General features: G+C 43.2%; 1 protein-coding gene across 4 annotated transcripts in view; it reads right to left on the bottom strand.

The window, feature by feature from the left end:
- si:dkey-191g9.5 (rap1 GTPase-GDP dissociation stimulator 1) overlaps positions 1-25,365 on the bottom strand; it is a 59,491-nt gene that overhangs the window by 15,247 nt on the left and 18,879 nt on the right. For all 4 annotated transcript variants that reach the window (XM_015945530.3, XM_054750619.2, XM_054750620.2 and 1 more), the window contains 6 exons: positions 15,004-15,129; positions 8,899-9,042; positions 7,909-8,040; positions 7,546-7,680; positions 6,926-7,051; positions 5,035-5,174 (listed from right to left, as the gene is read on the bottom strand). In XM_015945530.3, the coding sequence (XP_015801016.3) occupies positions 5,035-5,174; positions 6,926-7,051; positions 7,546-7,680; positions 7,909-8,040; positions 8,899-9,042; positions 15,004-15,129 (803 nt within the window). The remainder of the gene's footprint in view (positions 1-5,034; positions 5,175-6,925; positions 7,052-7,545; positions 7,681-7,908; positions 8,041-8,898; positions 9,043-15,003; positions 15,130-25,365) is intronic.

Here is a 25,365-nt window from a genome sequence, read left to right as displayed (position 1 = left end):
TCCCGGATGACCAAACTTCTAACCCTATCTCTAAGGGAGAGCCCAGCCAACTTGCGGAGAAAATTCATTTGGGCCGCTTGTACCCATGATCTTGTTCTTTTGGTCACCAAATCAAGAGCTTTGCCTTCCAGACCAGCTCTCTCTTCACCATGACAGATCGATACAATGCCCGCATCGCTGCAGATGCAGCACCAAACTGCCTATTGATCTCACGTTCCATCTTTCCCTCACTTGTGAAAAAGACCCCAAGATACTTAAAATCCTCCACTTGAGGCAGGACTTTGTTCCTGACCTGGAGAAGGCATTCTACCATTTTCCGATTCAAGACCATGATCCCGTATTTAGAGGGGCTGAGGAACTCATCCCAGCCACTTCACACTCGGCTGCTAACCAGTCCAGTGAAAGCTGGAGATCACTGTCTGATCAAGTCAACAGGCCCACATCATCTGTAGAAAACAGAGACCTGATTGTTAGGCCACCAAAACAGATGCCCTCAACACCTTGGCTGCATCTGAAAATCCTGTCCATCAAAGTTACAAACAGAATAGGTGACAAAGGGCAGCTTTGGCAGAGTCCAACTCTCACTGGGAAAGAGCTTGACGTACTGCCGGCAATGCAGACCAAGCTCTGACACTGGCCATGCAGGGACCTAACAGTCCATATCAAAGGGCCTGGTACTCCATACTCCCAGAGTATCCACACATGTAGATTGGTTGGGTGAACTCCCAGGACCCCTCTGCCATCACGTCCTCCAAGCTCTCCAAAAATGGTGGTAAGTCTGAACTGCAGGTTGATGCACAACTCAAACCACAGTAGTCAGGACCTGTCCCCCCACACGTAGGCAGAGGGAGGCTATCCTCTCATTTACCGGGGTAAGCCCCAACATACAGGCACCAAGATTGGGGGCAACTAGCTTGCTCGCCCCTGCCTGTGCCTCTCAGTGGGAGCAACTTCAGAGTGATAGTGTCCAAACCCTCTCAAGGAAACTAGTTCCGGAGTCAGAGCCATGTGTTGAGATGACAGACTATATTTAGCCTGAACTATTCAACATCGCACACCAAACTCTGTAGCTGAGGGTCAGACCACCAAGGTCCCTATTTTTGGCTACCACCCATCAAACACTGCATCCAACCCCACTGGCTCCTCCCATGAGTGGTGAATCCATAAGAAGGGGGACCCCACGTTTCCTCTTTGGGCTGTGCTTGGCCGGACTCTATGCGTGAAAGCCTGGAGACCAGGTGCTGGCGAACATGCTTTACCTCAAGCCTGGCTCCAGAGGGGGACCCAGTGACCCGCATCGGGGCGAGGGAACCTGTTTCGATGTATATTTTTCTTCATTAAGGGTCGTTTGGCTGCTCTTTGTCTGAACAAAATATCCTGAATAAATTTCAGTCAGGCTTTCATAAAACTATTAAAATAGCTAGCGAGCTGTGGGGACATCAGTCCTCAGAACTGGCTGTATGGACTTCTCACAGCTGAACCAACGAAGGAGTAACCGGATCTCTTCTACTTTTGTCAGGTTAGTGCTGAACAATGGTCGTGACACCGCTTTTCTTTGGAGATTACCGAGTGCTCTGTTTATTTTGATGAGCAACACAAATGAACAACATTAGTGGCTGCGAATTTAGCGTAATTATTGTTTCGAGACCGTTACTGCAGGTCACACACAGAACTATACACGACACTTTTTTTTCTAAGGCCGCCTGATGATCAGCAGCCTGATGCTTGGTCGGTCAATTCTCCACGGCTCCTCGTCCCCGCAGTTGCACATAATTATAAAAAAATACATAAGTCATTGGATGGCTAGAACTAGTTTGTTTCTGGACACACGGGGCAGATATTTAACATTTTTATTCTGTTACAAGACTTTGTCTGCCATAAAGTGAGTGGTTTATGCACTAGGATTGGCCGTTAACCACTGCCTTCTGCATATTTTATCAGCTGGAAACCTGTCAAATAAACGTTACTGCCTTTTGTTTGTCAACATGTGCAGCCTACAGCTCTACGTGTGTTAACCATGCTGAGGGGCTGGGGTGTGGACACGTGACATCATGCTTCAAGAGGTCTATACATAATACACCTGGGACAGTTAATCCACAATTTCAGGAATATATCATATCACCTGTATGCAGACGATATTCAACTGTACTGCTCCTTTTATGAGATTGAGTTATTGTCTCCACTCATTGACTGTCTGTGCCAAGTCAAACGCTGGCTGAGTATGAACTTTTTCCAGCTTAACCCTGGCAAAACTGAGGCCACCTGAGCACATTGGCCTGGTCAGCTTAGTGTCTGCAACCCAGGGCTTAATTTGAGCAATATCTTGCTGGAGCAAGATCCGGAAACTGTCTTATGGGCCATTCCCATCTGTACCGGGTCGGCCCGGGCCGGGTAGCGTAGGTTGTTTACATATCTGGGTGGCCTGGTATTTTTCCGGGCCAACCAAGGCTCATTCTCAGCCCTCTTCTCGAGGGGGTCTGCTTCAGGCCGACCAGGGCCAACACACCCACTGCTGACAGCAAATTCACACCTTCCATTAGAGAAAGCCTCTGATTGGTGGGTAGAATCAGCCCACATGGGCTTAAGACAAGGATGTGTGGAATCAACCGGGCCAGGCTGGGGCCGACTGGGGCTACCCAGCCCGGGCCGACCTGGTACAGATGGGAATGGCCCATTATTTTGAAAGGACCGTTCCGGCAACTGTGCTAGGATCCAGCAACCCACGCGACCAACTTGTGCTATATGCAGCATTCAAATTACAGATGAGCTAAAGGGATCCCGGCCCACCCCAAAGGATGACAGGCTCCCCCGGAAGCCCTCCGCTTACACACCCAGGGGGAGCTCAAAAACGATCCTGGTTCTACTTATATTACACTATTTATATGGACTCTCTGGGGATTACTTTGAGCTGAGAGGCACAGAGCTCTTGTCGTTGACGCGCTCCAGACAGATGCATCCTGAGCTGTGCCACAGTAACAGTCTCAAAGTGTCGCCACCTCAAAAACAAAGTTAACACGTGATCATTTATGTCGGCTCACATCCTTTAATGATTTCTGACTTTCATCTGTGCCTGATGCGTTTGCTGCTGCGGAGCGGAGCGCATCACCTGTTTCGTCCTCCGGTGACTTTACCTCACTGGTACGGGGCGCAGCACGCGCTCCGCTATTTTTGCGCTCGGTAGATCTTTTTGAACTGCAGTTTAAAGGTAACTCATAAGGTGAAAAATATGAAGCCAGGTAGTTTTTCTTTAGGACTGAGAGGAGATGCAGGAAGATAATAAACAGAGACAGGACAGAAAAATAGTCAAATAAAAACAAGTTCGTTTTTGTACCTGGTGGTTGCAACAAACAGACACTATTGAAGGTAATCAGAAGTGAGGAACAGAAAAAATGAAATTATTCTTTCAACATTTAGATCAGCAGGAACTCTGAGAGGCTGCAGGTGTTCCAGTGAGTTTGCAGCCGCTGCACAGGGGAGAGGGCCGCGGTCAAGTGAGCCGTCATTTGTGAACCGGGAGAGGGCTGAAGCGGGGAACAGTAAAGATGCAAAGACTACCGTTGTTAAAAGAAATGTGTGTTAACTTAGAAAACTCCTGCGAGCCAACCGGAACCATGAAGCCCAAGTGTGGGGAATTTCCGTCCTGGGAGGGAGGGGGAGTGCGAGGAGACTGTACCGACGACATGAAATTGTTCGATTCCAAGTTTAAAATGCAGTAGCCACTGTTCTGCCACAGGGAGCAGCACTGAGATGTTTTTAGACCTAGATCTTTTTAGATCTTTTTTAGACCTGTCTTTCATCTTCCTGCATCTCCTCTAAACTCTCCAGAAAATCTGCTGCCTAGATTCTTACTTTTTCACCTCATCAGTTACCTTTGAGCAGATCAAAGGGACCTCCTGGCCGCAAAGTGCATTTCGATGCTGCGTCAGTGAGGTGAAATCACCGCAGCACACGATGAGCGGAGCATGTCAGGAACGATTAAAAGACAGAATACCAGAGGATTTAAACAGATATGAACGATCATGATTTAATAATAAGGTTTTGTTGCACCACCTTGAGAATGTATCGTGCGCCGGACGCAGCGGGCGCACCTGAAAGATATCTAGCACCCCATAACTTGATCCCTGCTCCTGGATGAAAAACCGGACATTTTGATCAATGTAGGAGCCCCCCCCCCCCCCCCCCCCCGGACAGAGAGTGAAAATTGGGCATGTTCAGGGGAAAGTGGACGTATGGTCACCCTTGTATAACCAAACCTTTGAGCATTTGTGCCGTTTAGATGCCATGTTTTCTGCTTCTGTAAGCTAGGCAACGTGTGCGATGACGTCATTTGCGCCAACTGGAATTGATGAGGGGAATCGTTGAAAAGGTGGTGAACCATTCCTAGTAATTCAAAATATGGAAACCAGTTTTTAATTCTTTATTTTTCAAATATATTTTAATTATGTGTAGATTTCTTTTTATGCCTCTATGCTTTAAAGGTCTGTGTTTCTACTGATTCTGTGGTAGGTTTTTATTGATTTTACTTCTACGAAGCTTTCTTTTATGTTTTAGCGCCTTATAGGTTTGTGTTTATGTTGACTGGTTGGTAGCCACTCTCTATGGCATTGTTGTGATTGTTTTATCACAAATATTAGTTTTCTGTTGTTGTGAAGCACATTGTGATTCTGCGAGAGATGCAGTAGAAATAAACATTACTTGCTTATTAAAGGAAAAAGCGTGAACCATTGGGTAATAATGGAATTGAAAGGAGCAGGAAATCCTTTTGGTCTCACCTGCATTCTGACTAGCTGTAAGCTCATCAGTCCTGAACTTGTCTGAGGTTTTAGATTCAGGTTTGTTTTATTGTTATGTATTGATCTAAGATGCTGCAGCATTGTTTGTTTAATGATTAAAGTAGAAGATTAAAGAAGTAAAGTACAATATTGTATTCTACTTTACTTAACTACAGAAACAAAATGACTAAATTAGACATTCATTTGGATTTTAAATAAGTTCAGTGTAAAATCTTAACTGCAGTAGAATAACCAAACTCACAGGACTGCGGCTATGCCTGATGAGAGCAGCTAAGAGGCGACTAGCTTCTCCTTTGACACCTGCATGGTCTTTAGCTTCACACCACTCCAGCACTCGTGCTAGCAGCACAGCATCTTTTCCTAGTTTCAAGGCTGCTTCCTCTGAAATGCAGAACAAGAATGGAAGGGAAAGTCATTTCAAAACGAAGAAAAAACAAAATTAAATGAAATCCTACAAAGGATTACAACTACAGTTGTGGCCAAAAGTTTTGAGAATGACACAAATATTAGTTTTCACAAAGTTAGCTGCCAAACTGCTTTTAGATCTTTGTTTCAGTTGTTTCTGTGATGTACTGAAATATGATTACGAGCACTACATATGTTTCAAAGGCTTTTATCAACAGTTACATGACATTTATGCAAATAGTCGGTATTTGCAGTGTTGGCCCTTCTTTTTCTGGACCTCTGCTCTCAATCAACTTCTGGGCCAAATCCTGACTGATAGTAACCCATTCTTTCATGATCACTTCTTGGAGTTTGTCAGAATTAGTGGGCTTTTGTTTGTCCACCAGCCTCTTGAGGATTGATCAAAAGTTCTCAATGGAATTAGGATCTGGACAGTTTCCAGGCCATGGACCCAAAATTTCAACGTTTTAGTCCCCGAGCCACCGAGTTAACACTTTTGCCTTATGGCACGGTGCTGGAAAATGCATTGTTCTTCACCAAACTGTTGTTGGATTGTTGGAAGAAGTTGCTGTCGGAGGGTGTTTTGGTACCATTCTTTATTCATGGCTGTGTTTTTGGGCTAAATTGTGCGTGAACCCACTCCCTTAGATGAGAAGCAACTCCACACATGAATGGTCTCAAGATGCTTTACTGTTGGCATGACACAGGACTGATGGTAGCGCTCACCTTTTCTTCTCCGGACAAGCCTTCTTTCAGATGCCCCAAACAATCGGAAAGGGGCTTCATTGGACAATGTGACTTTGCCTCAGTGCTCAGCAGCCCATTCGCTATACTTTTTGCAGAAGATTAATCTGTCCCTGATGCTTCTTTGCTGCCCTTCCTGACACCAGGCCATCATCCAGAAGTCTTTGCCTCACCATGCGTGCAGATGAGCTCACGCCTGCCTGTGGCCATTCCCGAGCAAGCGCTGCACTGGTGGCACTTCGATCCCGCAGCTGAATCCTCGTTAGGAGACGATCCTGGTGCTTGCTTGACTTTCTTGGACACCCTGAAGCCTTCTTAACAAGAATTGAACCTCTTTCTTTGAAGACCTTGATGATCCTATAAATTGTTGATTTAGGAACAATCCTAGTAGCCACAATATCTTTGCCTGTGAAGCCTCCTCCTGCCAGCAGAACTCCACTACCCAGCATTCCCAGTGCCAGACTTCCGGCTTACGTCACATGCCATCTCTACAAAGGGAAGTACCGCACAACACCAGCTCACTCAGTCATCGTTTCTCACGGAACTGTGTTCTGAGTTCCGACCAACCCTAGCCTGATTACTCAGCTTGTTCTGACCGGATCAGCCCGAGACATCCAGCCTGCCGACTTCCTGTAAGTCCGTCTTGTTTACTTTTGGAGCCGCCGTGCGCTCACTCTCCCATACGCATTGCTCACCTAGCTCAAACCGCGTGCCAGTCTCGCCCAGCGTCAGTCACTCCGCGCTTGGGTCTAAAGACGGGCGACACTCAAACTCCCGCTAAATCAGCTCAACTCAAACTAAGCCTGACACAACTCTTCCACTTTCCCATATTTGTGTCGTTCTCAATACTTTTGGCCACAACTGTACATCCAGCAGCTTGTGTTCAACATAGTTCAGGATTATTGCTCAAACAAGGGATCAAATCTTTGTGTTTCTGATGAATGAATGAAATTATTTTACATATCTTTGAACAGTTTCCCCACCTTGTCCGTCCACCATCATGCGTAGTGTTCCCAGCAGCTTGAACTGGACTGGTGGCATGTCGGTACGCAGCAGTGTCTTTATCCTTTCAGTCACCCCATCCTCCAGCATTTGCACTTTGTTGGTTGCTGAAAAAAAGTGTGCGTGTGCATTCGTGTGTGTGTGTGTGTGTGTGTGTGTGTGTGTGTGTGTGTTAAGATTTTACAGATAGACATACTTTAAAGAAAAACGAGCAGCACCTGAGCAGTACGCTCTAAATCTGGAGGTAACGACTGTTTACACACCGTCTGTACTTGTGTCACCTAAACTGCAAAACCATTTTCACTGAAAGCCAGTGAAATATTAAGTAAGGGAGTTAAAAATATATTCTAATTCCTGTGAAATGCCTCAGGACTGTGATGTAACTGGCAACAGAAAGAAAGCTTTTCCACGTGTTTCACCAAAATTGCCGGGTTTTTTTTTTTTATTTTGCATTTGCTTTCCAAAGAAATGAGTTTAACATTGAAAATAAATCCATTTGGGTGGAGCTTCATGCTATAAACACATATAGTACATGTTCTATTACTTACACAGGATTGGTCATTTATTCATCTGTTTTGCATGTGTGTGAGACGGAACCTACCAGGGATGGCTAGGTTCCTCAGTGCACTGAGCCCAGCATGTTGAACAGCTACGTCTCCTTCATCTACATGCTGCTCCAACAAGGTCAGGATGGGTAAAACCACACCGAGATCCATCATTTTCACACAGTTACTGTCTAACAATCAAGACCAGGGAAAAACTTAATATCTGTGTCATCCTATTGCTCACATAAATGCAGGATTTAAAAAATGAAGCAAAATGACATTCTATCAGTCAGAGCGTGCTTTATAGGGGAGCTATATTCACTTAGTTTGTGTTTGCTCATGAGCAGAATGCTGCATGCTGCTTTTGGGAAATTTTAATTCAAGTAGTGAGCTTTTACTTTTACTGAAACATGTCTCACCATTTCTTGCAAAGTTGGCGATGGCCAGAGCTCCAGCCAGCTGCAGCTGGGTGTTGGAACTCTGCAACCACGACAGAATATTCTGATACACTATGCCTGATCCCTCCGCAAAACACTTCTGCATGGACTCATCTGAAACACACAAACACACTTTTAAAGAGGGGCGTTCCGATCGCATTTTTTACTCCTGATCCCATTCCGAGTCATTTGATTTGAGTGTCTGCTAATATCGATCCAATACCTCAGCAAAGCAAAAAAAAGAAAAAAGGAAAACACGTCCAAGTTTTTATTTTATTTTAAAAAATGTAGGTATTTCTGTCTTTCTGCATTTATGTCATTTCCTTAGTTATCTGCCAACAAACATCACTTGTTTAGGAAACACATTAATTAAAAAACGAGTTAATATTATGAATGCATTTAAAAGTAGTGGCGTTCCTCATATTTCTAATTATTTATGGCCCCATTATGTGGCTGTGATGCACGTTACCGTGACAGAGGGGCACACGGCACCATGGCCAGCAGGCTAAGTTTATCTGCATAACACCAGTAGCTATCAGCACACCACAGACATCATATACGCGACATGGACTGAGCTGCCATCTTGGATGGGTCTCCAATCGCCCCAATGTGTTTATTTCTACTAAAGAAGATGTTTACTCAAGTAAAAAACACATTTTATTACCATTTTTCTGGTCCTGGAATGAATAAAACTGCTGAGATTGGCTTATATGAGGGATTTAGTGTAAAGATCTTCTCAAATGTTTTGTTTAGACCGCAGATGTATTATAGCTTAAAAGTTATGTTATTAGTCCTTTACTGTTAGACAACACTAATATTGGCACATGTCATTTAAAGTGATCTAATCACTGACATGAATAATAAACTTGAAAGCATCAAGACAACAGCATAAAAAATAATAAAATCCAGATCATCTCCACTAAACTAGAATACTTCATAAACTTGTAGACATAAATCTGCTTTATCACTTACCTCCTAAAAGCAGGGACACCATAAGGTTGGAGGCGATCTTTATACTGCAGAGGTCATGGGGGTCAGAGTGTCCCTGCAGATGCTGAATCATCTCTGATAAAGCCTCTGGTACTCCACACTCTACAAACTGCAACTTCAGTGTATCTGGTGGCACAGCAGATCCAGATCAGCACAACACTGGTGTAGCGGTTCAAAGGGCAAGTTTTCATCAACATGAACAGAAATTAACTTTTCATTTGCAGCCACAAACTGCGTCACACATCCAGGGATGCATTACAGCTGTCTGGCCTCCAAACCAGAGAGCTCTGCACCAGGCCTTGTTACCGGTCAAAGGAGACATAACGTCTTCGGCCAAGGTCTCATGCAAAAGCGAGACTCCTGCATTCTTCACTCAGAATAAAGTTCACTTTCCTTAAAGTTCATAAGTAACTTTACAACTTATAGGTTGAAATAATCAAATGTGTTGAATGAACACGATGTAAATCCCAAAGTCTTTGAATAATCTGTGCTTTAATCAATGATTTGTTTAAAATGAATATTGTTCCTGAAGTGATCCATTCCAGATCTTATCTACACCTCATTTATCAGGCTTGCTTACGCACAAAACGGGGTCGGAAAACTGCGTAAGCAACTTTCCACGCAAACGTTGGGATTTATGAAAGAAAACTTAGTGGAAAAATGTGCGCAACTTTACGTTGACTAAGGACCTGGCTTACGCACATTTGGGACATGGAAAGCACCTGCAGTGCTGCTGCTGAGAAGGATTAAATTATGAAATCCTGCAGCATTATCAGTTGTACCGCTTCATTTTCACACAGAACAAGACCCCCCCCCCCCCCCCCCCCCCCCCCACACACACACACACACACACATACAGCCTGAAGCGCAGAATACGGAATGTAGAATATCAGCAGGGGGCAGATTTTGACAGAATGTCATGCGTCTGTGACAGTGTGTGTCCTGTCACTGTGGCCCGATTGATCATGTGCCCTGGCTACTTGTACAAGGTAGATCTCCGTTTGGCTGACTGGTTAGTGTGCGTAACTTTCACCTGGGAGTCTGGGGATTGAATCCCAATTGGACCTTTTTTTTTTAATATCCACCACAGATGTCTCTGAAGAATTCACAACATTGACGGCTTCAGCAACGCTGTGCCACTCCGTGGATTTTCTCTTATTTGTTTTGCAAAAGTACTTCCTTTCATTTCTCCATCTCACCCACAAGTACCTCCATTTCTGCTTCTGTGAAATTGCGCCTCCTTTACCTGCCTTGATCTACAGTCGCCATGTCATTGGCGGAGCGCTGCAACAGCCAGCTTATGTATGTGCATGAGATCCACAAGGCACTTTGCATCGACTCTTTATGGCAGTAAGTGGGCATGGTGAGGGCGGGACGTGACTAAAATGCAGCTGAGAAACATTCTCATTAGTCTCCAATTTATGAAGCGGAGATTGTGTGCAGCCAGTGGCGGTTTTACCATTAGGCATAGGTCTGCGGCCGCCTGGGGCCCACTTGTTGTTTGCCAAGTGCCATAAGACCACAAATAAGAATAAGAAGAGAGGCGGGAGCGTTCGTAACAAACTCAAAGCGATAGTCAAAACATTAAGCATAAAATGGAGTTATCCTAGTGGCTCCAATAAGAGAAAGAAGCAGCATGCTTCATAAAAGCTTTTATTTTCACATCTGAAAGTGACGTCATTTTTCTATGTAAACATCAAACGGAAGCAGAAAGGAAAGACAATGGAACATGTTTAAAGGGAGGAAAACAGACCAAAATGGAAAATAGAAAAAAAAACAAAAGCAAAAGCACAGGAGCACTGACAGGAAAAAGAAAGCAGAGCAAATATTGAAAGCGCTCAAAGGGAGGGAAATACAGGAAAAAAAGAGGAGGACTGAAAATGTAACACGTTTAAAAAAAATACCGCGATAATACCGAAAACTGTGATAATTTTGGTCACAACAACCATGAGGTTAAATTTTCACACCGTGACAACCCTACCGGGGTGTTTCCTACTTCTTTTAAAAAGGCGGTTGTGCAACCAATTTTAAAAAAGAAAACCTGGTTTAGTCAACTCAAAACTTGCAAACTTCCGGCCAATCTCTAAATTACGGTTTTGTCTAAGGTCCTTGAAAAGATTGTCTATTCACAGATTACAGCTCACATGAATAGCTTTTCTCTGGTTGATGTGTTCCAGTCTGGGTTTAGGCCACTTCACAGTACTGAATCAGCCCTTCTTCGCATGACCAATGGCATCCTGGTGGCTTCTGACTCTGGGTCTCCTGTTTTGCTCCTTCTATTAGATCTTTCTGCAGCATTTGATACCGTTGACCACGATATTTTGCTGGATAGACTTGAGTCATGGGTAGGGCTTAGGGGTACCTCACTTCAATGGTTCGGCTCATACCTGTCAAACTGAGTTTTCAAGGATCAGTTGGGTAATTGTTCCTCTACATTCCTTCCACTTCCATGGGGAGTCCCGCAGGGATCTGTGCTTGGGCCTCTCCTGTTTTCAATTTACATCCTCCCCCTAGGTTCCATCCTGAGGAAATATGGCCTGGGCTATCATATCTATGCAGATGATTGCCAGATCTACCTGGCTTTGAACAAACCAGGCTCCCTCTCTCTTCTGGACCAATGTTTGGCTGAAGTGAGGGTTTGGCTTGCCAACAATTTCCTGAAGCTGAATGATTCTAAGTCAGAGGCACTCCTCATGACCCCTAACAAAACCACACACTTGTCTTCTGATTTGGACACTCTCCCATATGACCTCAAGCAGGGTGTTACCAACCTGGGGGTGAAACAGGATACACAGTTTTCCATGGGCCCTCAGATTAATGCAGTGGTCAGATCGTGTTTTTACCTGCTGCGCAGACTAGTTCGCTTAAAACCGATCCTGAAACAAGCACACCTGGAATTTGTAATTTATACTTTTATCATCTCCCGACTGGATTACGCAAATTCCATTTTAATTGGTTTACCTGCCTCCGCTCTTAACAGGCTTCAGGTCATACAGAACGCGGCAGCCAGGTTTTTAACAAACACCTCTAGAAGAGACCATATCACACCTGTACTGGTGCAGCTCCACTGGCTACCCGTAAACTTCAGAGTCATGTTTAAAATCCTGATTTTTGTTTTTAAGGCTCTGAATGGTCTGGCTCCGGATTACCTGTCTGATCTTGTGACTCGTTATGTGCCAAACCGGGCGTTGAGATCTGCTGATGGCCTACTGCTTCGCGTTCCAACAATGAAATACAAAACGCGGGGGCAGCGTGCTTTTGTCTATGCTGCTCCAACACTCTGGAATGCTCTTCCTCTCTCAGAGGCTGGCACCATCCCTCCTCCGGTTCATGTCACTACTTAAGGCTCACTTTCACGACCAGGCATTTTAAAATCCCTGACTTTTATTATTTTACTATGTGTCTTTTTATTGACCGTGATTATCTGCTTTGTTGTGTATTTTATTGTTGACCGTGTTTTGTTTTTATATTGTGTTTTAACTTTTTATTCTGTACAGCACTTTGGTCAGCTGCCATGCCATTTTTAAATGTGCTTTATAAATAAAGTTGGTATGGTATGGTATGGATATCATATATTGTATATGAAGATATGACTGTATTAATAAGTAAAGGTTATCAGCTGTTGTTTTAATGTGCTCATAAGAAACGTGAGGAAAATAACACAAATCACATTTCTCTTTATGGCCTATATAGTTGTCATCATCAACGTAACATGATTCACAGAATACATGTGACCAACTAACATTTCATGTTCAACCACCGGATGGTTGGATCAGAATGTGAACCAATCAGATCTTAGATCAGGTGAGAGCCAGGCGTTTCCTGTCATGCCCTAGGTTTCGCAGCCGGTGGAGAGCAACTGCAGCGCCTTGCTCCAAAATCTGTGGCTGCCTTGATCTCATGAGGTTATCGTTGCCTACGTATGCATGACGTCAGAGCAAGTCGGCGTCAAGTCGGACACAAATCTAACTGGCATGCATTGCTCGCCGATCACCGGTGATCGAATCTGCGCAGAACTGGCTCATCTCGAACAAGGCCTCTCTCTTTCTACAGCTCTGCCCGGAGCTTGCTCTGCAGTCACGCGGGTCTGATTTTCATTAATTAATCAGAATTTTAGGCTTTTAATACACTTAAACAGAAGAGTGAGAAAACAATTCACCCCCCTCAGAGTTGAGTGTAAACTAGATCATTTAAACCAAAAACATGTTTTGGTACCAGGCTGTAAACATGTTTATTTCTGCTGTGAAATTGGTATTTTTAACATGGGAGTCAATGAGGATTTGCTCGCTTCTGACACCAGCCCCCAGCGGATGAGGGTGGAATTGCAAATTTTGTCACTTCCTGTTTTGCTTCATATCCAGACCTGAATCATGGAGGCTTGGCCACAACTCACTGGGCATGGAGAAGACAGAGACACACGCACATCCACATATCCACACAGCACCAAGTAGTGTTTCTATGGTTGCATTGTGATTTCTTAGTAAATATTCTATTTAATGAGAGATAAACTTAGAAAAAAATTCAATTTCTTGTTTAGATTGTTGACTTCTTTGGAGGGATTGCAAATCCATAAACCACAATTGAAGTCATTTCCCTTAGAGGCCTTTTATTGCTGATTAGTCTGTAGTTTGTATTTTTCTTGTTTTCTATGTATTGAATTTGAATGCATGTGTTTTTATGAACTGCTCCAGCAGTTTTTTTCTCGTAGGGATGGCTGAGGGAGGAAAACCTCCTTAATTTATTTTCTTTTTCCAACAGAGAGCTGATAGTATGGATTTTTTGTACATCATACTCTTTCATTCGAAAGCCCTGTTCTTTTCTCTGTGTTCTTGGTTGGGACGGGGCTCTTTATATTGTTGATGATGATGGAGGCATCTGAAGGTTGTTTCAATGGCAAGCCTTTTACTTTTCCAGCCCCTCAAAGTGTCTGGATGCTGTTTTGCCTTCCCTCTTCTCTAGGTGTGGTGCACTGATCTGATAGGTCAGCGTGCCACTCCCACATAGCGCACACCTGAAATACAGTGTGCCATCCCTCCAACGGATCACTGCTTGTGAAGAAAGCTTCAAGAAATAACCGTCCTGTACAAAAAAAGATATTTTTTCTGTTTTTCCACCTTACACCCTTGTCTGTTTAGGAGGAAATTCAAATCCTCATTAGTTTTATGAAGACATGTTGAACTTTGTTTATTGTTTTATTTGTCTTGGTTTATCACCAGCTTTATTTACTAATCAACCTAGTGTCTTTTCTATGGGATTAATATTCACAAGTACAAGAGAAGTCATTTTTACTCTTTTATTCCAAAAACTATTTAGTTTAATCCAGATTTAATCTTCAACTCTTTAAATATCAAAGCACATCATGTAGTTGCAGATAAGTGGCTTCCCGTCTTTTCAAAATCTTCTTCCAAACAAATTTAAAACAAGGTAATTTTATATATGAACCAGCCAATAAGAATTTAAGGTAGAACTGTGTTGCAGAACTAAATGTTTATATGATGTACGTGTCTTAGAAATAGATTTTTGATTTCAATTTTTGGTTCAAGCAGTTAAAAGTATATTTTTGCTAGTAAATTATTGTATCTTACGTTGCAAAGCTATTTTGTGCAGAAGATTTGTTTATTTTGGCAAAAGAAATATTTTTGTTGCACTGCAATTATAGCAAGGTGTGAGACCTGTTTATGAAGAAACACGTAAACAACTTTCTCTGAGCCATCCGCAGCAGCTGCAGCCATGTCAGTTACCAGTTATACAAGATAATTTGTTACACTTGTGTTGGAGTATTATGTATATTTGTGATGTATGGGGTTTTAATTATTTTGTATGTTAATTTAGAATGTGTCTAGGACCTCTGAGGTGGCCCGTAAGGTAATTTTTGTTAAAAGCACCTGTTTTACTTCTATGAAATAAAGTGTCTAAGCTGTTGTTTTTGTGCTTGTAGTTTTCAGTTTAGTCAGCATTGAACGAGTAAAGCAAAGCGCCTATCTCGAGGAAGCTGAGCCAGTGTTTTTTTGGAGCTACTTGTGATTTCATCAATTCTTCACTTATAAGTTTACATCTGTCTTTCTCTTATCAAACTTCAGGTCTTACCGCTCTCTCCCAGTGAACCCAGTATTTCCAGGATGACATGACGCCGTTCAGAATCAGGAGCACGTTTCAGCTGATTGGTCAGTACCTCGGCCACATCCAGCTCTGCCAAGGCCTCTCGTGCACTTTCTGCAAATGCCAGGTTTACAGTGTTAGCAGGGACAAAATGTCAAAGGTAATCGAGTGAGTGAGTGATGTTTATTTGACATGGACACAGCAATTACATTGGACGAACCAGATGCATTGTTTAGTGTGTTAGCACACGTGCTAATTTGCAACACTCCATAGAACCTTTCTAAAAAGTAGACTACATTTAAATAAAATACAAAGAGATCAACAATAAATCAAAGAGAAAACAGATTAAAATTGCCAACAATTTTCAATAAAAAAGAATAAAACAAGGCAATTTGAGCAGCAATGCAAGACTTTAAAACTATTCATGTAGACATTGTTGTTTAGATTTAACCATTTTTTGAGTTCTTTGTTAAAAACGTTACTGTCTGTTTCTAGTTTTAGGTCAACAGGTAGAGAGTTCCAAAGTTTGGCCCCCTTTACAGAAAGAGCAGACTGACCAAAAGAAGTCTTGCACCGCGGGACGAGACAATCGCCGCAGGTGGAGGCTCGAGTGATCGTTCTATGAGAGCTCTGACGTCTGATGGCCACAGTAGAGAACAGTTTAGACAAGTTATCATTTAGACAATTGAAAAAGAATCTTAGAGTGCTAAAATTAATAAAATTTTCAAAAGTGAGAAGATTATGTTTCCTTAAAATGCGGCAATGATGCCATTTCAATGGTTTCTGGTCCATAATTTTTATTGCTTGCTTGTATATTAAGACTATAGGTTTTAGAGTGGTGGATGAAGCCTGTGACCATGATGTAATGCAGTATGATAAGTGGGGAAAGATCAGTGCATGCATGTACAGTTTAGCAGTTTGGTGTGACAGGTTCCTTCTGATAAAACGGAAGCAGTTTAAATTTGTTTTAACCTTATTACAGATGTGCTTAACCTGACTGTCAAATTTTAGGTGTTTGTCTAGGATGATCCCAAGGTACTTCACATCACTCCTTACTTCAATGATTTCCTCTTTAATCCTAACCTGAAATAGTTCCTGATCAGGCCTGTTTCTCATGGAGAAGCATATGGACACAGTTTTTTTTAACATTAAGAGTTAGGTGGGATGACTCTAGCCATTCTGAGATGTCTGATAAAGCCTGCATCAGGCTGTTACTTTTGAACTGCCTCAGCTAAAATTCTTCAGTTAGACAAAATCATTATTTAAACATTTTAAACAGGCAATTCATGCAGATTGCTTATTTTTTTAACACATCTGTTACAACATGTTGTTTTTTAATCACACAGACGAGATAGATTTAAGGAGAGCAAGGTGTTTCCCTCAGCCATCCCTATGAGAAAAAACTGCTGGAGCAGTTCATAAAAACACATGCATTCTAATAATGATGACTCTTGCTTTCCTTAGCTTTGTCATTTTAGAAACTCAGTATCTATTAGCATCTAACAGGGCTTTTAACAGAAAAAGCTGTAAAAACACTAAGATGTGAATACATATGTTGTATTTATTACTGGTAAAAACTGCTTGTCTAGCTTAAACTAACAGAAAAACATAGCTAAAATTAAAGATGTCTATGAGTAGATAAAACATAGATCTAGAGAACGTTAAACAGGCGAAACATTAAAGTGTTGCTGTCACACAAATCTGAATAAGCTGGTTTTGTGATTTTCTCTGAGATAGCACATGAACTAAATGTAGAGAAAAAAAAAGACATGAGGGCATTGTTGTAAAGTTTTTAGGATCATCAACACCAACAACACGACACAAACAACACCAACGACACAAACTAATACCGCTTCCACATCTGGGTCAGTACGATATGGGCTGGATAGCTTTTTTTGGTTTCACCTCTGGGTAATGTAAAATTTTCACTCTTTGTTATATTGCAGCAATTTGCAAAAATCAATTGAATGCATTAATTTTCTCCATAATGTACACACAGCACCCCATACTGACAGAAAAACACAGAATTTTAGAAATGTCTGCAGAGTTATTAAAAAGAAAAACTGAAATATTACATGGTCCTAAGAATTCAGAACATTTGCTCCGTTATCCGTACCCAGTGTATGTGCATTTTCAGTTCTGAAGTGACTCTTTTTTTCAGGCCTCATCCTTTGCGATCTAACTGGGACTGAGGTGAAACTACGGACTGATTGGCCGGCTGAAATTTATGCCTACTGCCTCCGATTGGTGAATAGGATCAGCCAGCGGGGCTTCCCGCATTCGTGATTCATTATTATTCTGGATGCCGTGGGGTCAACATCTCTCCCGTTCCAGTGTGGCGGCAGACTGCTGCTCAGTGGGAAGAGAGGAGAGAGGAACGGCCGTGAGCACCACAGCTCAAAGTCGCATTTGTTTACTTTAGCTTGTGTTAAGAGAACACACAGAGCAATATCAGTGAGAGAATAGGAATCAAATGAATTAAAAAAAAGTGGTTCAGTCTCCTAAATTAACTCAGCTCATGCCCACCTTTGTTTATCTTATTAACAAGGACACCACAGACGTTTTCTTGCCTCTTTTGCGCCACCCACATGCTCGGGGATCTCCCCATTTCTGCTGTGGGAACCAGTGCGAACAAAATTGATCCAGCCTCGGTCAAACTGACCCAGATGTGTTAATGCCTTAAGTGTCAGAACTGAAGAAGCTTCTTGTGTGAGGGGAGGAACGTATTCAAGGAAAACAAGAAAATCCTTGCCTAGAAATTTAAACAGACAGTAGCGAAAGCAAAATGATATTTCTCTGCAGGTCGGTCTAGCCACACACTATTAGAGCCTCAGCAGGCCCGAACAGTCTTGTGTTATGCCAATCAATAAATATGTTCAGTAATATATGAAGTAGCATGTAAAGATTTTGATATAACCAAATAAAGCTTCTAGGGCACATATGTCAGAGTCAAGGCCCGCGGGCCAGATGCAACCCGCGGAGCATTTTTATGTGGCCCGCGAGATAAATATCAAAAACATATTAAAACTGGCCCGCTGGCCGATTTTACCGCAAAGACTTCAACTCCCATGATGCTTTGCTGTGTCAGCGCGGAGCCGACGAAGCCCCCTCCTTTGTGTTTTTTCAGCGCCTGCTGCCGGTCTCTGCAGCTCCGCTGTCTCGGACAAACACTCCTCTCACTCAGCGCCGAGTTCACTCAGCTATTTTCTGACGTTGAAGCCCAGAAACGGAGATTCTAGCCACTCAGTAATGTGTTCACGACTGAAAGAGAAAGTTTTCCGACTAACTTCCAGACAGAGCTGATATAACTCCAGCGAACAGCGACATGCACAAACCAGCATGGCTCTGTGGTTGTGTTTCCTCCCCGACACACAACAACGCGGTCAAGCTGCTCAGACATGTTCATCAGCACAATCCTATGTGAGCACCTGTTGTCATCTAATGTTGTCATTATTATGATGAAGATAAACAAAACAACAGGAGTCTCCTCCTCAGCTCAGATCAGCCCCATGATGCAGGTATCTGGCTGGAACAGGTGAGCATCACAGTAAACCAGTGGAACAAACTGAGCTTTAAATATGTTGGTTTTATGCTCTTTTTCTGCTCCAAAACATGAAAGTTAACAGGTGAGATGTTGCATTTTCATTTAAGATAAAATGATATTTTTATTTTGTTGTTGGCCCGTGAGAAAAGATTTAACCTACAGTAAACAGGAAGTGGAAAGATTGCAGATAGATGAATAGAATAGAAAATGCCTTTATTGTTCCTCAGTGGGGAAAGCTAGATGTCACAGCAGCGATGACACGTATTACAGGAGAAAAAAGGAGAATAAAAAATAAGAAAAATGAATAAACAAGAAAACATAAATCCTGAATAGATTTTAAAAATGCTGATTATACCACAAGTAATGAATACCACTGATGCCTTTTATTTAAAACTGACTTGTTCGTGTGTAATTTGGTTATTCCACATTCAGTGTTAATGCAGAAATAAGTTTGTTTCCAAATTTAAATGTTCAAAATTGCATATATGTTGATAAAGAAAATGTGCAAATTTGCCGTCACTTTTTCAAAAAATATTAAGTTTGGCCCTCGACTCCGTCCCAGAGTTTCATTTCGGCCCCTTGTGAGTTTGAGTTTGACACCCCTGTTCTAGGGTGTTTGGAATTAAAGGGTCTTACTCCACAAGTAGAGATGACCATCAAAGAATAGAATGGAAATTATTTTTAAAAGTTATAAATATTAGATTGAATATTTTGTTGTTCCAAAAAAGGGTTGAGTGGTTTTTGTGAAATTTTGGATATACAGGTGTTAAACAAGACAGACACAATTTGTTAACACCCATGTAGCTTTGAATGCTGTCAGCCCAGCTAAAGCATAGGCTCGACTCATCTCTACCCACCCCAGCCTGTTCCACACTGCCTTCAGAATGCGGACATGATTGAGCACATGAACGGTCTCCAAAACTGGCGTGAAAAATAGCTATCAGTGATGTCATGAGCGCATCTCTGAGCACGTGGTTGGGCAAAAGAGCACAGTTAAACTAGAAGAACAAATCAGAGCTGGGTGGATGGACGGAGCAAACGACCAGGCCCTTTCAACCAAAATAATAAAGGTCATGATAACATAGCCATGGCTGGCCTTGCATTTGGTAACTAGGCCTTCAATGCCGGTATACTGACCGTTTTTTTAAATCACTTTGCAACAATTCTCACAACATTGATGTCTTTTTTAACAACTCTAGACACAAAACATAACGGCCATCACTTGTAACACAGTGTTACAAGGGTAACACTGCCCAGTGTTCAAAACACTGCATTGTGCATTCACGTGTTTAAAGACATCTGGCACTTGCACAAACATGGCTTCAAAAAACAAAAACCATTGAAACAAAACTCTAGATCACCCACACACGAGTAACCATAGTTTCAATAAGCCATTGTTTAAATAATCATTTAATATTGTACCACAAAATAGGCGATACAAGTTTCATAATTCAAATATTCAAAGTTTTATTCAAAGTTGTAATATGCAAAGTGAAAGTAGAAAAATGTTTTTCTGCACAGTAAAATTCTTACGTTGCTGCCAACACTAGATGCCAAAACAACAACAAAGTAGAAACAAAAAGATCTAAACAAATATACAAGCTTACAGCTCTACATTGCAGAACAAAATCACATCTGGTACTACACGTACAGTCCACCAATCTCTGGGAAAATACTGCAGTAGTAGACATTATACTACAGAGAGTGGAATCAGTAAACAAATTCTGAAATATTGATCCAACACACCACAGTGCAGTCATACTGCAACATAGGTTTATTGGAATCTAAGCAAAAAGGCAGTAATTACAGTGGTTGTAAAAACAAAATCAAAGGCTGTGTGTCTCCGCTTTCCATCGTGTACTCTAATACTGTAAACAAAACAGTGATTACTCTGTATGCTCTTAAACTCTGTCTCGTGGATTTGGCCACAGGTTCTCATACACATCACAATGGATGTTTTCATTTGCCAAACATCTTGGGAAAAACCTTCGGGCATGGTGAATCCAAGCCTGACACTGGTCAGCTGTGATGCCATTACAGGCGTCATCCATGGCCTGAAGAAGAGTGACTTGTTCATGAGGGTGCCTATCATGAGCCTTCAATCTTCATAAAGAGAAGAATTCCTCAACTGGGTTCAGGAAGGGAGAGTATTGGGGTAAATACAGGGTGGTGAATCGTGCATGGGCCTGAAACCATGCTTGCACCACATGAGCATGATGGAGCCCGACATTGTCCCACACAATGACATAGGTCACACCTTCTGCTCTGCAAACCTGGTAGAGCTCATCAAGAAAGGTGACGAAGATGGTTGCATTATATGGTCCAATATGAGGTCTGCGTCCCACCACACCATCTTCTGACATAGCTGCGCACATGGTAATGTTGGCCCCATGTTGTCTAGGTGCTTGGATGGTTGCCGCTGGCCAATTAAATTGCGACCTCTCCTCCTTGTCTTGGCCAGATTAAAACATGCCTCATCCACATATATACATTTGTGATGGGTGCCATCAGCATCCAGCTCCATCACCCTCTAAGAATACATTATGGAAAGAGATTTAGAGGTTACAGTACAATGTTAATTTATTGGACTTTTTTACAGCCATCTTGAAACTGAACTTACCCGAACATATTCTGTCCTCATTTGCTTCACTCTTCCACACGATATAGTTGTTTTATAGATGCCTGGTGTTTTTTCAGTATGCGTGCAATATTTGGCAAACTTATGGATCCCACATAGTTGAATATGTCCAATATATGCTGGCGAATTTCTGTAAGATGAATATAATTTCTGACCCGAACCAAATTGATCACAGCCTGCTCTTGTTTATTGGTTAGAATCTTGCGTCTGCCTCCACCATATGGCCTGGACACAATTCTACAGGGAACATTAGAGTAAGACACTTGGCTACTCTGTGAAACACATTGGTTTGTAGTTATTTGACAATTGAGAATACCATGGCATAATGTTTTGAGGATGCTGATACAGTAACTTACCTGTTTTTCTTGCTGAATGTTCTGATTATTGAGGCCACGGTTGACCTCCTGAGGTTTGCTTGTATCATTTTAGGTGCCTCAGTCATTGTCATGCCATGATGTCATGGTCCACAACTATTGCCCGAATCTCATTAGATACTCTGTGCTATTGGAGCTGCTGTCTGGGTCTCTGTTCTCTACCACGTTGCCCCACCCCTCTCAAACGGGGCTTACGACCACCTCTCAGAAGGGGGGCTTGTCCTCTGCCAATCCTTTCACCAGCACGTCTTCCTCTTCGTGCTCCTTCCACCACTGCTTGATCTCCATTGTAACCTGGCTCTCTTGCTGGCTCCAGGTCACCATGCTTCTTCTACTTCTTTAATATCGGCAGGCTGGACGCCCATAAGGCGTCTTGCTGCCACACCAGCCAACACACCTAGCCAGCAAAACCCACTACACAAACAGTTACACGAACCATCCCACTCAGTATTCCTACAGAACCACCATCAACAAAACCCACCACCAGCGCCCACCCCAGTGAAAACACACAAACCCCACATGGAGGCTCACCCCACACTCACACTCACACTCCCACCCCCACCATCAACACCCTCCACCAAGGGTGTCCCACAATCCACAGCAGACCCAGAACCCCCAACACCTTGCAAACATGTTGCCCCCAAACCTCCTCGGGGGACACGTCAGAAAAACCCAACAAGACCCCCGCCACTGCTGTCACCTTGCGAGCTACATCGGACTTGTTGGACACCCCATTCTTCACCCTCCACAAGGCCTCAACCAGAAACACCAAAAATTTCCTCTTAAGCCGGGCGTACACTGTGTGACTTTTTCACTTTTTTGAGTCGATTTTCCACTCGTGCGAGAATCCACAAGATCGGGGCGAGTTTTGCGCTGAGCGTCGTGTAGTATACAGGGGGTTACGAGAGGCGATTAACACCACGTGACCAGCTACCGATCAGCAATCGTGAGCTCGCACGGACTCCTGGAGTGTTTGATATTTTGCTCGTTCCTCGTGAGGGTTGAAGCGGCGCAGCGAGTGGCTGCGACCCAAAAAGTTCCAGAACTGTTCACGGCGCATGCGTAATTATGTGTCAACACCGCTCGCCTGCTATTTCCCTAATAACACACGTTGTTCGTTTGTATTTCTACACGTTTTTTACACACAATGACAAGGATTGTCAAGAAAGCGTGTTCGTCATGTTCAAGTCAAATTAAACTGATCACAAAACACAGATTTGCTTTCTTTATTTTGTTTTCCTCATCCAACCCCCATAAATCCCTATGTGTCCTCCTGCAGCACTCCTGAAGGACAACAGGCAAAACAACACAAAAAAAGTCTGATGTGTTGTGTAAAAACTGCTATTTTTAGCATGTTTTTAGATCCGACGTGATGCTACCAGACGTATAAAGTGAGCAATCAGGTCGCAGAGAACTGGGTCGTACAGTGTAAGCACATTACTCGTGAGATCTGCTCTGCAAGAAAGTCATACAGTTTGAGCTGAAGCAGAGTGCTACGAGTGAAAAAGTCGCACAGTGTCCACCCAGCTTTATCACAATCACCACACCCGCCCCCTCATCCCCACCACTAGCTGACAAAGGCGTATGACAAGGCCCGGACGCACCACGATTCCGCACCCCATACGACGCACCGCCTCAGCATACGACACTCAGCCTGTACCTTCCCCAACTCCACCACCACCCTATACACCATAAAACCCCTATAAGCCGCTTGATGGTTTCTATCACAGTTAACATCGAAGCGGTAGATCACAATTCCTGCCCTCATGGTCACCCCCACACCTCCGACAATGCACCCCCACCACACAGGCACCGGCCATATGACCATAGCTCTGACACCTAAAAAAAACCCCAGAGGAGGTTCCTCGTACGCTCTCACCGTGAAACTAAGGAAGCCCAACTGGACACGAGCAGGGAGCTCCACTGCGTCGAAAGTAATCAGCAGCGGAGTGGACCCACATGCGTTAAACCCCAGACGCCGAACAGCCACCACCGCCGCCCCACCCAGGGAACCAAACTCCTCCGACTCAGAGACCTTTGAAATGCCGTACACCACACCCTCAACCATACAACCAGACCTCGACTCAGAAACCACCACGTCCACCCCCAGCGCTTTGTGACACTGGGACTTAGTCTGGCACACCACCACCAACAGCCCACTGAACACCACGGTGGCATCTAACACATCCCCCAACACGGCACTCAGGTCTCGGGATACCACCAACGGGTTAGAGGTGGCAAAATGCGCACCTCCTACCGCCCTGATATGCATCACAAAGCCACCCTCCTCCAGTCTCTGTTGCTTTAGCTGCGCATCCCAGTCACAATCTGATGCATCACTGCCGCTCCTACGGTCTCTCTTTGCTGTCCCCACCGACTGAACCGCCGCTCCAAACCTACTCGCCCCCTTCCTCCCCATTTTCTGCAACAAGCAAGGCTGCACCAAAGCGAAGCCGGGCCGCTGTCTTCCCGGGCCTGTACAGGCCGTCAGCCAACCACCCGAACAACCCTCGAAGTCAGCCCAAACCGTTCCCCCTGCTCCTGACCCAGTCCACCACCGAACTCTGTCCACTATGGTCCGCGTCCAACTCCAAATCACCTCTTTATATACTCATTCCACAATGAGCATCCAATCATCAGTAACGAGTAGGCAGAATTGGATAGCTAATTACAAATGAATTTATTGTTTGATTGCTTGTCTTTATTCATACAGCACTGAGAGTATTGCAACAGTTACTTATCATTTTGAGTAGTTGTATCGATTGATAGTTAGATCATTGAAAGGAAATGAACAGACTCATTTGAAATGTAATGAGTGAATTGCTTTTTGAAATAGTAGTACTTTGATGTTAAGTAGTGTCAAATTGAACAGGTAATATTTGTTCAATCAACCAATAATCTAAGTTTTGTGTGTGTTGTATCCAAGCAATTGAGAAATGGGTTAGAGTTTTGAAAAAAGGTGCTTTTTGATGATTCGTTTTGCGTTTTGTGTCTAGAGTTGTGAAAAATGACATCAGGGTTGTGAAAATTGCAGCAAAGCGATTGAAAAAAATATGACAATACAACAGTAGCAGACTGGCCATCTGTGAATTCTGGAGAATCCCAGAATGGCCAGGGTCAGTGTTGCCCCCCCAACGCAAGCTTGGTAGGCGGATTGGTGCTGCGTCTGCAGTGATGTGGGCGTTGTACCGATCTGTCGTGGTGAAGAGAGAGCTGAGCCAGAAGGCAAAGCTCTCGATTTACAGATCGATCTATGTTCCAACTAGGGTTGGGCATCGTTTGATTTTGAACGATTCCGATTCCTCGTTTTGATTCCGGTTCCTATTGATTCCCGATTTTTATTCTTTCAAGACATGACATGTTTTACATGAGCTAGCTAACCACAGGTCCTGCTTCATGAAATAATCTTAACTTCAACATGAATTTTAATTCTGTGAATAATAACATCACCTTCATTTAGACAAAAACACGTTTTGGAGAAAAAAGAAAAAGACTTGCAGCACAACCAGTGTGTTTGTTTCTGACCACAACCAAAGTCTGGAACATATCCAAAAACATCCTGCTGTTTTCAGCTAAAACTCTCAGGGTGATCATGTGCTGCACACAGACAGCTTGTGTGATCAGCTCTGAAAAGCGTTGATCACAATTTGCAGATCACGTTAATTTTTCATGGAGATCGGCCGCGGATTCCTCATCCGGTAGGCATACTAGGAATCAAAATAAAAAACTTTGAACAATTCCGGGAAAAACTAACAGTTGGTCCCGGTTCCAATCAATGCTTGATGCCCAACCAT

The sequence above is a fragment of the Nothobranchius furzeri genome, chromosome 12, assembly GCF_043380555.1.
Source record: "Nothobranchius furzeri strain GRZ-AD chromosome 12, NfurGRZ-RIMD1, whole genome shotgun sequence".
NCBI classification, from domain to species: Eukaryota; Metazoa; Chordata; class Actinopteri; order Cyprinodontiformes; family Nothobranchiidae; genus Nothobranchius; species Nothobranchius furzeri.
Note: the sequence above shows the minus strand (reverse complement) of the source record. Positions and strands in the feature narration are given on the sequence as shown.